The 18,429-nt window shown below is 35.8% G+C and overlaps 2 protein-coding genes across 2 annotated transcripts in view; one reads left to right on the plus strand and one right to left on the minus strand.

Moving 5' to 3' along the window:
* cadm2a (cell adhesion molecule 2a) overlaps positions 1-18,429 on the minus strand; it is a 269,868-nt gene that overhangs the window by 219,955 nt on the left and 31,484 nt on the right. The gene's annotated exons all lie outside the window — the stretch shown is intronic.
* Positions 5,298-17,495, plus strand: LOC125262690 (killer cell lectin-like receptor subfamily F member 1). Its single transcript, XM_048181507.1, has 7 exons — positions 5,298-8,116; positions 8,196-8,444; positions 8,605-8,732; positions 8,818-8,924; positions 9,028-9,192; positions 15,994-16,096; positions 16,666-17,495. Exons 1-7 carry the CDS (start codon positions 7,819-7,821, stop codon positions 16,786-16,788), a joined length of 1,173 nt encoding a protein of 390 aa, XP_048037464.1. The 5' UTR covers positions 5,298-7,818; the 3' UTR covers positions 16,789-17,495.

An 18,429-nucleotide genomic window follows, 5' to 3' on the forward strand; every position in this document is an offset into this window, starting at 1 on the left:
TTTTTGAGAGAGAATTTTACTTCCGCATCTGAAAAATGCCAAATCGGAAGTGACGTAACTCAAGGGAGCGCGATCAATATAAACTATAGGAAAACAATGGATCGCAATGACAGTTCGGACGCTGAGGAAATTGTAAATGTTTATTCATACTCGTATCACAAACCACAGCCATACAATTAGCCTGCTATGTGTTTAAGAGAGCAGGGACAGGCCAGAATTAGACAGAATGACGGTCAAAAGAGACAAATTGAGCTGTTGTGTGAGGAGAAGCAGTGGAGAACAGGGCAGCGATCGATGTTAGCTTAGCTAACGATATGTGCTCAGATCACAATATTGTACAGATTATTATCATGAATCAGGCAATAGCAAAGCTATTGGTCATCTAGGAGTAACGTTATTGATTACTAATAACAGAATCTAATAAACCTTGATCAGGCCTATGTCACACGCGTTAATATCCGTCCACACTAAAGTTACTTGATATAGCGGTTTCTCATCACGACTGATTTGGTAGTTAGCAAATGAAATAATAAAATAATAATAATAAAGATTTACGGTGCACAATTCACGTGTTCATCAAGCTGCATCTCTGACGGATCCGTGATCATGTCTCCCGCCGGCGGCCGAACGTAGTAGTGTATGTGTTTCATGTAATGTTATCCTTTATTCATTAATTCTGTGTTATGAGTTTATTCCGTGCCCATTCACTGATAGTGTGAGGATGTATATGACGCCATGATTATGTAGTTGTGTGAACTTGAATGTATATATACATTTAGAGTATATGGCATGAATGAAATTGGAGTATTTACATTACCAGCACATAATTCAAAACTGTTTTGTGTAAGTGTGAGACTGTATGCATTTGTACATAATTTGTATTCATCAGTGTTGAAATTGATTTAAGTAAAAACGGTGAAGAAGCATTGCGTGTGTAAGTTTATTAATTTAATATCATTATTTACAGTAGTATTATAATGATGAACTCCATCATATCGTCAGGATGATAATCCTCCGGTCTATAATGAACGCGTTTTTCGAAGCAGATGCAGAAATGAAGTCCCTTCTCTTCACCTGCACAAAACACCCCGGCACGGAAGATAGCAGCGTCCTTTTTCTTGTTATTAAACCTCTGGACTCGATGTCCTGACAGGCTGGAGTTTGTGCAGCCTCCACAAACACAATAATTTACCATGACGATGATAAATAGAATACAAAAACTACAGAAAACACACTAATTCACGACCGCTGTTACTGAATACCAGCCTACTCTGCACTGAGTCAACACAAAGCTCGGCGATCGACTCCCTTGAGTGACGTAAAATGACGCGATGCTGAAAAAAAAAGCGTTTTTTACAGAGACCGTCACTTTATCTACTAAATTCATGCCCTTATGTCCTGCAAAACATTTTTAAACCCTGTAGTACCCTTTTATATGGTATTTTTGTACAAGGTTATATATTCATCTCGAAAAAAATGTTTAACCTGCAATATGCACTTTAAGGGCTTGCATTTTTATGGGCTTAAATTCAACATGGCTGTGTATTTAAGCTGTGAATATTTCAATTCAAAACATTTCACACACAGAATAAGAACTTAAGTTTCACGCTAAGCGTTTCCAAGTGAAATACTGGCATAAAGACCAAAATTTATGATCACAATAAACCATGTTAAGTGTTTTCTTTATGTGAAAATGCTTAGTTTGTTATTCACAAATTTAGAGACCATCTGTCAAGTTACATATGACATTGGTATGCACATTTCTAACTTCAATATCATTTGAAGAGAATGACTTAGTCATAAAACCAATTGTAAAGTGTTCATCTAGGTGTCAAGCATGATGCACACCTTTTAGGTTTTGATGTTTATTAAAATAAATGAGCCTACAGTAGTAAAAAATATCATTTACACACGATATGGCAATTTCTTTTATTAAATATCAAATATCTAAAAGGTGTGCATCATACCTGAGTCTGACACCTACATGAACACTTTACAGTTGGATTTATGACTGTAAGTCACTGCCTTTTTTGAGCTTTGAATTATGGTATATTTGGTGTATGAGCATACAGTAAGTGAAATACATAGAAATATTTACTTATTATTTGACAGTTTATTTTATTAAATTTAAAAAAATCTAAATCATCATACCCGACACCTGTGACCTGCAAGATCACTTTACAGATGGTTTTATGACTGTAAGTCATTCTCTTCAAATGTTATTGAAGATAAAAACATCTGTAGAAATGAATTTAACTTTAGAGACAGTCGCTAAATTTGCGGATCTCAAACGTCCAACATCAAGCCAACTTTATGCCAGTATTTCACTCGGAAACACTTACGTTCATATTCTGAGTGGATCTGAAAACAATGAACATGATCCTCACCTACACTGGCGTTTCCACAGCGTTTCAGAATCGATCTCCATCTACATGCCTGAAAACACGTCACATGACCTTTCATGCACGTGCAAGTGTAAACAGTTGACTCTTGCGCACGTAGTCAGCTGCAGTATTTAAAAAAAAAAAAAAAAATGCAGTTTAACTGCACAATGGCTGCTAAAAATGACAAAGCCAGCAAAGATTGCAGTTCAGTCTGCAAGTTATTGCTTGCATGGTTGTCAAGGATACGCAGCATTTTAGCATTTTTTGTACAGGACAAAATCAGTTTTTCAATAATAATTTTATAATAAAAATAATAAAATAAATATTTTTTTATTTGTATGTGTGTGTGTGTGTGTGTTTGTGTGTGTGTGTGAGCATGTCCATTTTGTATTGAGGATGTTTCCTGCATTGTTGGAAGTGTGCCACTTCATTTCTGTCTGTGTGTTGTGCGTTGTTTCTGATTTTTAGAATGGATTTTGTCCAATTTCTAAGCGGGGTCTCTGGAGATTACATTATTGATAACATTATTTAAAAAAAAGATTTTTTTTAAGTACAAAAAATGCTAAACTTTGACAAAAAGTACTTTTTATTGTTATAATTGTGATTTCATAACATTTAAATATGAATCCAACTGAAAAAAAACTTGTGAAAAGATGTCTTTCAGTCAGTCAAATAGCACATAGCAAATAGTGGAGCTCTGCAGCCATCTACTGGTAAAAATGATGATTTTTTTTTTTTTACTTTTAAAACTGTATTTTCCAAAAGATGGGCAAAAATCCTTCACTAAACAAAGTCAAATTATCCATGTTATGCACATGAATAAAAGTTAGAAATGTGGGCCTTTTAAAAAGTGAAATTTACATAAAAAGCTGCTTTTGCATAAAAACCTATTTAATTTTTTTTTTTTTTATTTATTTATATAAATTTAAAAGATATCACAAATCCTCCAAAAACTGCACAAATGTTGAGTAAAAACATTAATAAACAGAGTAAAATTATTTTTGAAAAGATTCAGCTGGCTAGCAACTAATTAAGTTAACTGATATCAGGTCTGTAACATGATTAGCTATAAAAGGGATGTCTTAGAGAGGCAGAGTCTCTCAGAAGTAAAGTTGGGCAGAGGCTCTCCAATCTGTGAGAGTGCATAAAAAAGATTGTGGAATACTTTAAAAACAATGTTTCTCAATGTCAAATTGCAAAGACTTTGCAAATCTCATCATCTACAGTGCATAACATCAAAAGATTTAGAGAAACTGGAGAAATCTCTCTGTGTAAGGGACAAGGCTGAAGACCTTTATTGGATGCCCATGATCTTCGGGCCCTCAGACAACACTGCATCATTCATCGGCATGACTGTGTCAATAACATTACTGACTGGGCTCAGGAATATTTCCAAAAATCACAATCTGCTGTGCCATCTGCAGATGCCAACTAAAGCTCTATAATGCAAAAAGGAAGCCATATGTGAACATGGTCCAGAAGCGCCGTCATGTCCTGTGGGCCAAGGCTCATTTAAAATGGACTGTTTCAAAGTGGAAAAGTGTTCAGTATGGTCAGACGAGTCCAAATTTGACATTCTTGTTGGAAATCACGGATGCCGTGTCCTCCGGGCTAAAGAGGATGGAGCGCGTTATCAGCATTCAGTTCAAAAGCCAGCATCTCTTATGGTATGGGGGCGCATAAGTGCATACGGTATGGCAAGCTTGCATGTTTTGAAAGGCACTATGAATGCTGAAAGTTATACAAAGGTTTTAGAGCAATACATGCTCCCCTCCCGTCTATTTCAGGGAAGGCCTTGTATATTTCAGCAGGACATTGCAAAACCACATACTGCAGCTATTACAACAGCATGGCTTCGTCGTAGAAGTGTCCGGGTGCTGAATTGGCCTGCCTGCAGTCCAGATCTACCTATAGAGAACATTTGGCGAATCATTAAAGGTGCCCTAGAACTTTTTTTTAAAAGATGTAATATAAGTCTAAGGTGTCCCCTGAATGTGTCTGTGAAGTTTCAGCTCAAAATACCCCATAGATTTTTTTTTATTCATTTTTTTAACTGCCTATTTTGGGGCATAATTAGAAATGAGCCGATTCAATGTGTGTGGCCCTTTAAATCTGGTGCTCCATGCCCCAAGAGCTCGCGCTTGCCTTAAACAACATAAAAAAAGTTCAAACAGCTAATATAACCCATCAAAATTGATCTTTACAAAGTGTTCGTTATGCAGCATGTCTAATTGCGTAAGTACAGTGTTTATTTTGATGTTTACATTGATTCTGAATGAGTTTGAGGCTATGCTCCGTGGATAACGGCTAATGCTACACTGTTGGAGAGATTTATAAAGAATGAAGTTGTGTTTATGCATTATATAGACTGCAAGTGTTTAAAAATGAAAATAGCGACGGTTCTTGTCTCAGTGAATAAAGTAAGAAACGATGGTAACTTTAACCACATTAAACAGTACATTAGCAACATGCTAACGAAACATTTAGAAAGACAATTTACAAATATCACTAAAAATATCATGATATCATGAATCATGTCAGTTATTATTGCTCCATCTGCCATTTTTTGCTATTGTCCTTGCTTGCATACCTAGTCTGATGATTCAGCTGTGCACAGATCCAGACGTTCTGCCCTTGTCTAATACCTTTCATAATGTTGGGAACATGGGCTGGCATATGCAAATATTGGGGGCGTACACCCCGACTGTTACGTAACAGTCTGTGTTATGTTGAGATTCGCCTGTTCTTCGGAGGTCTTTTAAACAAATGAGATTTATATAAGGAGGAGGAAACAATGGAGTTTGAGACTCACTGTATGTCATTTCCATGTACTGAACTCTTGTTATTTAACTTTGCCGAGGTAAATTCAATTTTTGAATCTAGGGCACCTTTAAACAAAAAATACATCAAAGACGACCACAAACTCTTCAGCAGCTGGAAACCTATATCAGGCAAGAATGGGACCAAATTCCAACACCAAAACTCCAGAAACTCTTAACCTCGATGTCCAGACATCTTTAAACTGTTTTGAAAAGAAGAGAAGATGATACACTATGGTAAACATGCCCCCGTCCCAACTATTTTGAGACCTGTAGCAGGCATACAAAGAAGACAAACACACACCATACTATAAGTGACTTAAATCTAAAATAAAGATGTGACATAAGAAAACAAACAAAGTCCATGAAACCAAAACTGTGAAAGATATATGTAAAGACATCTTGTGTGACAGAAACTACTTTGTTTCACTTCCTCAAGCACAGCAGGTAAAAGTTTCACTTAAAGATGATTTTTTTTTCTTTTGAATTCAAATGTTTTACCATTAAAGATATTAATAGTGCTTCTGAGATATGTTTCAAATAATGTACATTCATGCAAGACGGCAGTCATATAAGTTTCGCAATCAAGTAGCACAGAATGTCTGGCTAATGTGTAAAGACAGATTTGTTGACTCTACTAAAGCTTATACAAGATAATGACATTCTGAAATTCATGTTAACTTTTTCAGTTCAACTTCATAGTCTTTGTTAGGTTGTTAATATCATTTGTAATTTATAATAATAATAAAAAAAAAAACTGTTTGTACTGTTTGTTTGTACTTTCTTACAACCGTTGATCTGTAATTTGTTATTAAAAGAGAGAGAATTCAAAGCCAGAATATTTAAATCATTACTATTTAATGGATTTGTTACAAGGCTTGATCAGTTTCCTACAACTAAAATATGAACAAAAAGTTACTCTGAAATGCTGTGAGACATTTTGACCACAGTGGTTTTGAATCTCGACAGCAGAAGTGTAAAAGCAGAAGCTTTATCAAAAGTTATCAAAAAAGTTGCCTTTTTATCATCTTAACAGGATATCACATGTTCATGGCCACACTTGCAGAAGCAGAACACTTCAGAGCAGTGCAGTTCACTTAAAGAAACATTATAACTTTTTCATAATTACTGCAGCTTCAGCTCCGGACACCAGAGAATGTTTCATAGCAAGGCTTGAAACTGTGACCATTTTGGTTGTGTATGCTCGCGAAATTTAATCTGTGCAACCTCGAAATATATTTGGGAGCATTTGTGTGAGTGCAAATTGTTGAGGTGCACTGCAACCTGTTTTTATTTCTCTACAAAATATTTGCTAATTACTGCACAGTATGTGTCTGCTGTGAGCTGATACAGTGACTGGTCCACCATTCTATCCAAATGTTACATAACCAATTAAAATTCATTTTTACATTCTTAACTTTAATGCAGATTTAAGATTGGTAAATATTAGCAATCAATCACTCCCGTTCATTGACGCTCCTTTATCATGTGACGGAGCTAACTAGCGTGCAAAATGTAAAGCGCTGAAGAGAGAAAATGAAAAGAATACAGAGATATTTATTTTGTAAGACAAAGTAACTGTGGATCCACCAGTGAAAAGGGAATGGCTGAAAGACTTTGTGTGGCTCCGCTATGGAAATGGCACAATGCAATGCATTCACTGTAGCGTGTGGGACAGAGGTTGCAGGTAATGCTGCGCTCGCCACTGAATCCACACATTTTAAGCGCGAGAGTGTGGCAAAGAATTCAGGATCAGGTTTGATTGTTGAAGCTTTTAATCTGCTCAATTGGCAGAGAGCTGAATGTGAAACTTAAATTTAAAGAAATCTGTTAATATACCATTTTGCTGGTATTTTTTTTATTTTTTTTAAGTTGGGAGCACCAGTGCAATGAGCACTGAGGGACATTGCTGAGACACAAGAGATGAACAGAGAAATGGAGAGATGATGATTATCTATATCAATGCAGATCATGTATGGATAAACTGGTGTGAAGAACAGGGAAAAAAAAAAAAAAAAAAAAAAGAGCAGATGCGCCAACCTACACATACCTACAGTAAACATGAATGACATTCAGCATTAGCAAGTAAATGTCTGAAACCTTGAAGGTTTATTTCTTTCAAATGTTTCACCCTAAACAAAATAAATATATATATTTTTTTAAATATGTTATAATGTTATAAATATCATGAGATGAAGACTCCATATCAGTAGCTTAATGTACAGTAGCTTCCTTAAGCACAAAAGGTCTGGGCAACATGTATAGTCATTGTATCAACACAGAATGGGAAAAACATTTTTTTTTTGTTTTTTTTTCTTGAACTTTCTTCTATCATTTATTAACATGTAAAGGAATATGAAAATACAGAGAAAGAAAATTAAAATCATTTACATTTCATAGATTTGCTGTAGTCAGTCATGTGTTCCCAACTGAATAAAGGCAGCAAAATTCATTCTCAAAGTCAAAATGAATGCAAGCAAGAAAACCATTGATTGAAACAGAGTGCGCTGAAAAACGCTTGTATAAAATACTCAGTGCAACTAGTGCCAACTAATGTGTTTGTTATAGACTGACTGAAACTGTAGTGAAGGAGTACATTCATATAACCTTTCATAATGAACAAGATATCACATGTTCTTGACCACAGTGATGCCTTCAAAAACCAAAAGCTAAAAAGAAGAAGTGTAGAGTGGAGCAGTTTACTTGAAGAAACAACTTCTAATAATCTGACATTTAACTCCAGCAGACTGAATATGTCATCTTATGGCAAAATGAACATTCCTGGGAAACACTGGATGGACAGAGAAGATGAAAAAGAGATGAATATCTATGCTAATGTTGATCCTATAAACAGTTTTGATGTCAGGATAGAAACAGAAAACACCAAGAGACACCAAACTCCTCAACACACAGGTACTGAGATTTATTTCATTATAACAACAACTTTTTTTTGTCACTTGAGTGTTTAAGACACATTGTCTGTCATCTTCAGAAATGGCTAGTGTGAGGATCAAAAGCTCCAGATCAGCTCTAGTGTGTTTGGTGCTGCTGTGTGTTCTTCTGCTGACTGCAGTCATAGTGCTGGGTATCCACATCCATACAAAGAGCACAAACTACATTGAAGAGAGAGACCAGCTACTAAACAAGATTACTAACCTCACAGAAGAAAGAGATGGGCTAATAATGAAGAACAAAAACCTGAATGAGACAGACCAGCTAAGAAATGAACTTCAGATTTATGGTAAAGTTTCTTTAGTGTATGCAGTTATTTGCTATACAGCAGACATTTTTAAAGCATGACTGTGCTCTCAGTAACTTTCAGTGTACATAATCTATGACTATATAATCTGTTATAAATTACAGACAGAGAAGTGTAAATGGGGAACTTGTTCTGTTAACAGCTGGATGGGCTCGCTATCAATCCAGTCTTTACTACATATCCAATGAGATGAAGAGCTGGACTGAGAGCAGAAGATACTGTACAGAGAGAGGAGCAGATCTGATCATCATAAACAACAGAGAAGAACAAGTGAGTGAGTGAGTGAGTGTGTGTGATGAAATGTGTTTATTGTCTCTGTTTATGATATATATGTGCAACTGTATCATCTGCTCAGGATTTTGTTAAGAACATATCTGGTGCTGCTGTGGTCTATATTGGTCTGACTGACAGTGATGTGGAGAACACATGGAAATGGGTTGATGGCAGCAACATGACCTCTGGGTGAGAAATCACTGAACTAAACTTAAATATAATAAACAATTCTAACAGTATCATATCACACAGAAAGCAGCACTGAACATCTAATGCTGATCTGTATTTTCAGGTTCTGGGCGCCTAGAGAGCCTAATGGAGATACAAGAGAGAACTGTGTTGTGACTGTGGCTGTGCCTAAATTGCCAGAGTGGCCTGGTTTAGTAGGGTGGATTGATGTTGCATGTAATATAGCTTATCAATGGATCTGTGAGAAGAATATTTCACATCTCATAATGCCATAGGAACATCACACATCTTTTTGATGCAAGTTTAACAGTACAAAACTTCTGTAATAATTGATTATCATCTAAAGCAAATTTTGATTTTGGCATCCAAAGATTATGAAAACAAAATAATCAAGGTAAAAGGATTACTGTACTGCTGCCGCATTCCGTTCAGCACACCTTCCTTTCCTTCACAGCAGTGTGCTTTCATTCCTCCCTAACACAAATGTAACATCCAAATCAGAATAAGAATAAGAGAGTGACATTAAATAGTACTATTAAAAGCACATTAAGCCACGAAAGAGACTCTGTTCCCTAGGCGGCCACCTGTGTGCGTGCTGCCGTGCTCCGAGATGGGGTGGAACGCACATAAGCAAAGTATACTGTGGGCTTCAGATAAGCACCTAAACAGTCAAATAGTTAACACAAAAAAAAACATCAAAATGCCTTTTTGGTAAATATCCTAGTAAATGCAGTCAGTTATATCTTAAGTGAACACTGAGAAAGTGTGTGTGTGTAACAGTAGGCCTATATTGGGTCCCTGCAGCTCTTCACTGTAGAAACAAAGTAACAGCAGCCAACATTAATGACTGCTGCAGAAAAGACAAGACAAAGATATCACTCACTGCTCTTGAATGAATAACTTTTTTTTTAATTTTAAATAAGGATTAGTCTATATTTAATGTATACAGTAGTTATTTTACATTTGATTATTTTATTCAGTTTCTGTTGTTTATTACTTATCCGAATACCACTGTTAGTTCATCTTCCTGAAAAAAAAAACTAAAGCACTGTTTATTTAATTTGTTTGTAATTAGTTTCTTTGTTCTAATTTTATTGTTGACTATTTACTTGTAGCTGTTTTGAGGACTTTATACATACATGAATTAACCTAGTATTAGTTTTTGCTATAGTACAGATCATTTTGAAATTTCACTGACATTTAAAATTACTCATATCATGAAATAAGACTTTGATCATATCACCCACCAATAATTGTGTTAAATAATCATGATTTCAATACTGAACAAAATAATCATGATTATGATTTTTTGCCATAATCTAGGAGCCCTAACAGCACATTTTGAATGTTTCCTTTGTCAGACACCCATTTCATGTCCTGGAGTTTCTTGTAATGAGCTGATGAGTTGTGTCAGGTGTGTTTAATTAGGGGGACATTATATAATGTTCAAAATTGGACTCCAGAAATGACTTTCAAAGTGAACTTCACAGAGTATACTGCCATATCATGCTGACAGTTGGAGTTAAAAATCATTTGTGTTCTACTGAAGAAACAAAGTCACCTACATCTTGAATGCCCTGGGAGTAAGCAGATAAACATCACATTTTCATTTTTGATGAACTATCCCTTTAACGAGAATCCTAACAAACATAGTAGGTTATGTCTAAAAGAGAAAAATGAGACAGACAGCGCATGTGTATCAGTCTCAGTGTACTGGATGTTTGAATTATGTCTTATTAAAGGGACAGCAGTCTAATATTCTTGCTTTGTGACTTTAATGTTAATCAAAAGACGAAGAAATCACTCTTGACTGAATAGCTTTTGTAACTTAATATTTCATATTTATTTAATTATTCAAATTAGTTTTTTATGCAGTTATTTTATATTTGATTACTTTGTTCAATTTCTGTATCTGTAATATTGTTTCCCTTTCAAAGGGAACTTCAACTCTGCGTTTGAAACGTTTTGGGGAACGTCACACATGAGCTGATGTCTGAAAGCCAAGTATCAAAAAACTCCAATCATATTGGCCGGCAATAGCCCATGACGTTATCATAGCGCGACCCGGAAGTATATAAGGAGACTCGTGTCGTTTACTCTGCAGCACACAATGGCACCAAATTAATAAAAAAAACCCCACAATTTACTGACCCCTGTTCTGTTTTCTATCATGCGCCGTGCATGTCTGTAATGACGTAAGATGAACGCAAACGCACCAGGATTCGATAAAATCATATTGAGTGTGAAACCAGACCAACGCTGCGGGAGGCACCAGGAATAATCGCACCCGAGCTCAGACCGCAGCAAATGAGCCCAGTGTAAAAGCCCCCTAACACACACCATACTATAAATGTGACAAATGTCACTGGACAAAGAGTGCAGGATAGGGTTACATATATACAAACTCAAAAGATGGATTATAATGACAGCAACCAAGGATACAGATGAGTGACTTAAGTCTGAAAAAAAGAAGAAACGTGGCAAATGAAAATAAACTGAAATTCCATGAAACCGAAAATTAACTGAAGATAACCGTGACAGATAAGTCAGATAGTAAAGACATCTTATGTAAGAAAATATCTCTTAGTGACAGACACCACTTCGTTTCACTTCCTCTAAAGTGTTTTTAGCACAGCAGGTAAAAGTTTCACTAATTAAAGATGCATTTTTTTTTCTTTTGAATTCAAATATTTTTCCACATAATATATATAATAATAGTGCTTCTGAGATATGTTTCAAATAATGTACATTCATGCAAGACTGCAGTCATATAAGTTTCTCAATCAGGTGGCACAAAATGTCTGGCTAACATGTAAAGACAAATTTGTTGACTCCAATAAAGCTCACAAGATGATGACATTCTGAAATTCATGTTAATTTTTTTCAGTTCAAGTTTCCTACAACTAAAATATGGCCACAAAATTACTCTGAAACGCTGTGAGACATTTTGATCATGGTGGTTTTGAGTCTCAACAGCAGAAGTGTAGAGGCAGAAGCTCAGAGCAGTACAGTCCCAGAACAGACTCAGAACAACATTCACCATCTGAATTATTTCAATATATTTTTTAAAAATTATCAAAATGTTGCCTTTTTATCATCTTAACAGGATATCACGTGTTCATCACCACACTTGCAGAAGCAGAACACTTCAGAGCAGTGCGGTTCACTTAAAGCAACATCATAACTTTTTCATAATTACCGCAACTTCAGCTCCAGACACCATGTTTCATAGCAAGGCTTGAAATTGTGACCATTTTGGTTGTGCATGCACCTGAAATTTACTCTGTGCAACCTCAATATATTTGGGAGCATTTGTGCGAGTGCAAATGATTATTGAGGTGTGAGCTGTTTTCATTTCTCTACAAAAAGTTTGCTAATTACTGTACAGTATGTGTCTGCTGTGAGCCACCATTCTATCCAAACGTTACATAACCAATTAAACGTCATCTTTACATTCTTAAATTTAATGCAGATTTAAGATTGGTTAATATTAGCAATTAATCACTCCTTTATCATGTGACGGAGCTAACTAGCGTGCAAAATGCAAAGCGCTGAAGAGAGAAGATGAAAAGAATACAAAGTGATTTATTTTGTAAGACAAAGTAACTGTGGATCCACCAGTGAAAAAAGGATTGCAGTTTTCAGACAGAACTGTTGAAAGACTTTAAGTGGCTCCACTATAAAAATGGCACAATGCATTATGCAATGCATTCACTGTAAAGCGGGTGAGAGTTTGCAGAGTTTGCAGAAACAGAGTTTGCAGGTAATGCTTTTATATTATCATGATTTATAGTGACAGTGAATAAAGTATAATATATACATATACTTTATTCACTGTCACTATAAATGTGTCATTAACCAAATGTGGAGTCCATCAATAAAATCATAATTAAAGCTGCTGTCCGTAACTTTTTTGGTTAAAAATTATCCAAAATAAATTTTTGAGCAAGTACATAAGCAGCCAGCATTCGAATCTACCTCCTTACCTTAGCCTGATTAACAACGGTAAGCGGATAATAATGATTTTTAATCTGAATGGTACTGGTGGGCTTTCGTGGGAAATTCAAACATGTTGTCGTTTGTCTGTGTGTCATCACGTCACGTCAGTCCCAGCTAGTAGGCTATATGGCATGTGAGGATGCTGCAGGTGGTGGATCATTTATAGACTTTTCTCACTGCAGCTAGAGTAATTAAACTAACCATTTGATTTATGTATTTTGATTGTATGGTATGATAAATCAATGTTAGAGATTAGACTGTACAGAAATTGAATTCTACAGGTAACGCTAATATAATTTAAATACACAAAGTCATGCAATGCTGATGTTGTTAACATTAACAATTTGAGAGCAATTTGTGAATTGTTCAACAATTTGAGGAGCTGTGGTTTACAAGTTTGAGCTGGCAAATGTTTAAGGCTCAAATCCTGCAATCCATCTCCTACCATCACCGTGACCTTTAGCAACCTAACCCCAAATTGCAGCAACAGAAGTACAACAATACACTTAAGATGAAAAATGTGGATGTGCAGAACTACATATTTTCATATCTAGTTGCAGGGTTGTCTGAATGATAATTCGTCTAAAAGTTGTATAATTATGGTGATGACACATTACAGACAGACAGACAGACAGACAGATAGACAGATAGACAGACAGACAGATAGATAGATAGATAGATAGATAGATTTAGTTTGATGGATGGATAGATAGATAGATAGATAGATAGATAGATAGATAGATAGATAGATAGATAGATAGATAGATAGATAGATAGATAGATAGATAGATAGATAGATAGATAGATAGGTAGATAGATAGGTAGATAGATAGGTAGATAGATAGATAGATAGATAGATAGATAGATAGATAGATAGATAGATAGATAGATAGATAGATAGATAGATAGATTCAACATTAAGTGTAATTTAATTTTATGTTTAATAAAGATACATTGTTCTAGAATTCACATTGTAGAGAAAGTGGTAAAAAGTTTAAATTAAATGAATATCAAAGGGTTAACTTACAAGATGAAGGGGGAAAGAAATGAAGAAAAAAAAACTCTGAGTATCCTTCACCAAAACATTTTTTAATAAGCAGACAGGAAGACTGCTCAGTGCGGTCAAGTGGTGTAAAAGTTCAGCTTCTAAAAGCATCAGTACACAGCAGCATCCACATGAGCACCTTACACAATGGACTCTAAAAGTCAGAACATTTTCAAGAGGACTCACGCCAATAGTAGCACTGAGATACGAGAACTGGACAGAGAAGATGGTGAGGTGATGATCACTGATGCCAACAGAGACACAAAGAATCGTCATAAAATCAGGACAGAAACAGAGAGCTCAGACTCCGCAACACATCAAACACTTCAACACTCAGGTACTAAGACTCATTTCTAGGGGTGGGAATTTTTGAGTCACCTCGCAATTCGAACCGATTTCGATTCTGGGAGTCACGATCCGATTCCAAACAATTCTTGATCTTTTTTTTTTTTCTTGTTAATTAATGAGTTTACTGACTTGAAAACCTTAAAATCCTTACATTTACATATCCTTACATAAGGATACATTAAAAAAAATGTAAAACAATGAAGAATTTTAAAATAATAGAACTTCAAAACATTCAAGCAAGTAGCAAATAATAAAGAGGAGCAACAAAAAAATATTACAAGCAATAAACAAAGAGTGCTTTAAGTATTTAAGATTATCTGAACGTTTTCTTTCTCATGTTTAATGTCGTTTGATTGTTCATAGACGGGAGATGTAGTAAGTTGCATTCACGCACAAATCTCTTTTGAAATAAAATAAGCAATGCGGTTTGTCCTGCCCATTTAATCCTTTAAGATAAAACTGGCTGTGTTTACATTAATTTTGTGCCATAAATCCATTTTGAGACGCAAGTACATTAGAGCGCCAAAATATGAACAGGTAGGGAAAAATGTCACACACAAAACAGATGCCAAAGCCGACTGTTAAACGGAGCCGTGCACAGCCGCAAACGCGAGCACTCTTCTCAAACAAAGCCTCAACATTTGTAATTGAAAGTAGCCTTCTGTAAGTGAGTTTCATATTTTAAATATATAAGTCCACTGCATTCCAAACGACATTCCTTCGTACAGCATTTGTAAGGGAAAATACCGACGGGCGAGACCGCGCACAGCAACATCAAACAAAGCTTGCGTCTCTCACAGCACATCCTGTGAAGTGAAGCCCACAAATGATGTTGTAATTTACTTCAGTCTTTCCGAACTTTATGTTCATGTTCGAGTGGTGTAAGTGTGTGAGGAATTTGAAGCAAGCAGAATCTGTGTTTCTAAAGCTAAAGCACACTCAGCGTCATCGCGCATCCGAGTAAAAACTAAGCTCAGAATTGATTATGAAATTCTCAGAATCGATCCAGAATCGTTGGAGCGAGAATCGCGACACATCGATTTTTTTTCTCTCACCCCTACTCATTTCATTATAGTAACATAACTAACATGCACATTTAAGTCAAATGAGTGTTTAAGAAATATTTATCTTCATATCTGTAATTTACAGGAAGTGTTTGTGTGAAGATCAGAAGCTCCAGAGCAGCTCCAGTGTGTTTGGTGCTCCTGTGTGTTCTTCTGCTGACTGCAGTCATAGTGCTGGCCATCAAACTCAGTAAAACGGTTGATGAGTTTTACATCAAGTACAAAAACATCACAGAAGAGATAAATGAGTTAAAGAATACAAAATCAATCTTGAATGAGAATATTACAAATTTATCAAATGATAACGAAACCCTGAATAGAACAAAATGGACATTACAGGATGAGACAGAAGAACTGAGGGAACAGATACATAAAATGGGTAAAAAAAAAAAAAGATTTGTGGTAAAATTTCTTTAGTCTATGCAGTTATTTGCTATACAGCAGAAATTTTTAAAGCATGATGGAGTGTTATTGTGCTCTCAGTAACTTTCAGTGTACTCAATCTATCTATACTATATGTTATAAGTTACAGACAGATGAGTGTAAATGGGGATTAAAAGCTAAAATCCGAACTTGTTCTGTTAACAGCTGGATGGTCTTGTTATCAATCCAGTCTTTACTACATATCCAATAAGACAAAGAGTTGGGCTGAGAGCAGAAGATACTGTACAGAGAGAGGAGCAGATCTGATCATCATAAACAACAAAGAGGAACAAGTGAGTGAGTTGGATAGAGAGTTAGAGTGTGTGTGTGTGTGTGTGTGTGTGTGTGTGTGTGTGTGTGTGTGTGTGTGTGTGTGTGTGTGTGTGTGTGTGTGTGTGTGTGTGTGTGTGTGCGTTTTTGTGACAAGACAAATTTGTATAATGACATGGGTATGACATAAGTATTACAAGGAGAGGGTGACTATGAGGACATTACCCCATGTCCCCACTTTTCAAAAGGCTTTTAATTTAAACAGAATGAGTTTTTTGTGAGAAAGTAAAAATCTGCAGTTTCCTGTGATGGTTAGGTTTAGGGGTAGGGGTAGTGTAGGGGGATAGAAAATACGGTTTGTACAGTATAAAAACCATTACACCTATGGAATGTCCCCACAATTCACAAAAACATAGATAGATAGATTTCTTTTTGTGCGTGTGTGTGTGCACGCGCGCGCACGTGTGTGTGTGCATGCGCACGTGTGTGTGTGCATGTGCATGTAGCAGCTAAATGGGAGATGGTCAGATGAAATGTGTCTATTGTCTATGATATAAATGTGATATAAATGATATAAAACTGTAAAACTGTTTCATCTGCACAGGATTTAGTTAAGAACATGTCTGTTGCTGCTGTAGTCTGGATTGGTCTGACTGACAGTGATGTGGAGAACACATGGAAATGGGTTGATGGCAGCACTCTGACCTCTGGGTGAGAAATCATTTAACTGAACTGATTAATATCTAATAAATGATTCTCATAGTCAGTATCATATCACGCAGAAAGCAGCACTGAACATCTAATGCTTATTAGAGCCCGACCGATATATCGGCCGGCCGATATTATCGGCCGATATGAGCTAATTGCATTTAAATCGGCATCGGCGTTTATAACGGCCGATGAAACATGAGAAACAGAGTCTCATGCTTCACTCATGTTATGAGTGTTGCATAGTTTGCCCACCAGAGGGAGCTCTGCAACTCCCCAGTTGACAACAGCGCCAGAAATCCACTACAGAAAAAAGCTATCAGCCGAGCCACGGAGATGTACTCTTTTGACAGTGAGTCTGTCGTTCGTCATGTGAAATGATTGTAGATTTAGTTCATACACTGTATATAAAAACAGTGTGGTAGTTCTAGCTAACGGTCCTATCATTATCACTTCTAAATATTCTGTAACATCACTTACAGCCGCTAATGCATTGCTATATTAGATTAGCCACAAAGCTAATAACGTTACCATGTTTATCAGTGGAAGAGCGCGAACGTTAATAAGAGGTCAAACTATAACGTTAGTGTTTAACTTATTCTAAATATATCTGCAGTGTTTGTTGTATATATATTGAGAACATTCTACATTGTTTAAATTATATTTTGGTATTATTTATTTATTTTATATTTTATATTTATTTATTTTATATGTAGCTATACATTTAACTTATTTTAATTTTATTTTCAATTCATTAACATGGTTTTGTGGAATATTGAATTTGTTTGGTATAGCTCTTTTACTTTAACTTTAGTATTATAATTTATTTACAGTACACACACAGACTGTTAAAACCAGCTTCAACTGGAAGTAAGTAAAACTGTTAAATGTTTAAAACCAGACTGTTTTTTGATCATTAAAAAATATATACTTTTGATGTGCAATTGTTTAGTCATTGAGACTGTAATCTAAGGCTTTTTTTTTTAACATAATCCCTTCTGGAAAATGGTTTATACAGCCCACATACATAGAACAGGCAGATATTTTGCTATTGAATGTTGTGTAAGTGTAGTTTATAGGAAATGGGTCTAATATCCAGTTTATTTTCAAAATCAAAATATCGGCTTATAAATCGGCTCTTTTCGAGTTAATATCGGCATCGGCATCGGCCCCCAAAAATCCATATCGGTCGGGCTCTAATGCTTATGTGTAGTTTCAGGTTCTGGGCGTCTAGAGAGCCTAATGGAGGTAGAGCAGAGAACTGTGTTGTGACTGTGGCTGTGCCTAAATTGCCAGAGTGGCCTGGTTTAGTAGGGTGGATTGATCAACCATGTAATAAAGCTCATCAATGGATCTGCGAGAAGAAAATTTCACAACTCAAAATGCCATAGGAACATCACACATCTTTTTCGATGCAAGTTTAACAGTACAAAACTTCTGTAATAATTGATTATCATCTAAAGCAGTGTTTCTTAACCTAGCTGCCGGAGGACGCCCACAATGGCACATAGGGCTGTGCAAATAATCATATTTTTGATTTCATTTTCAATTTTGTCTTCCAACGACTATGAAACAAGATAATCGAGGTAAAACAGCTGTGCGCTTTCATTCCCCCTTAACCCAAATGTAACATCCAAATCAGTCGAAT

Source organism: Megalobrama amblycephala, linkage group LG2 (assembly GCF_018812025.1).
Source record: "Megalobrama amblycephala isolate DHTTF-2021 linkage group LG2, ASM1881202v1, whole genome shotgun sequence".
Lineage (NCBI taxonomy): Eukaryota > Metazoa > Chordata > Actinopteri > Cypriniformes > Xenocyprididae > Megalobrama > Megalobrama amblycephala.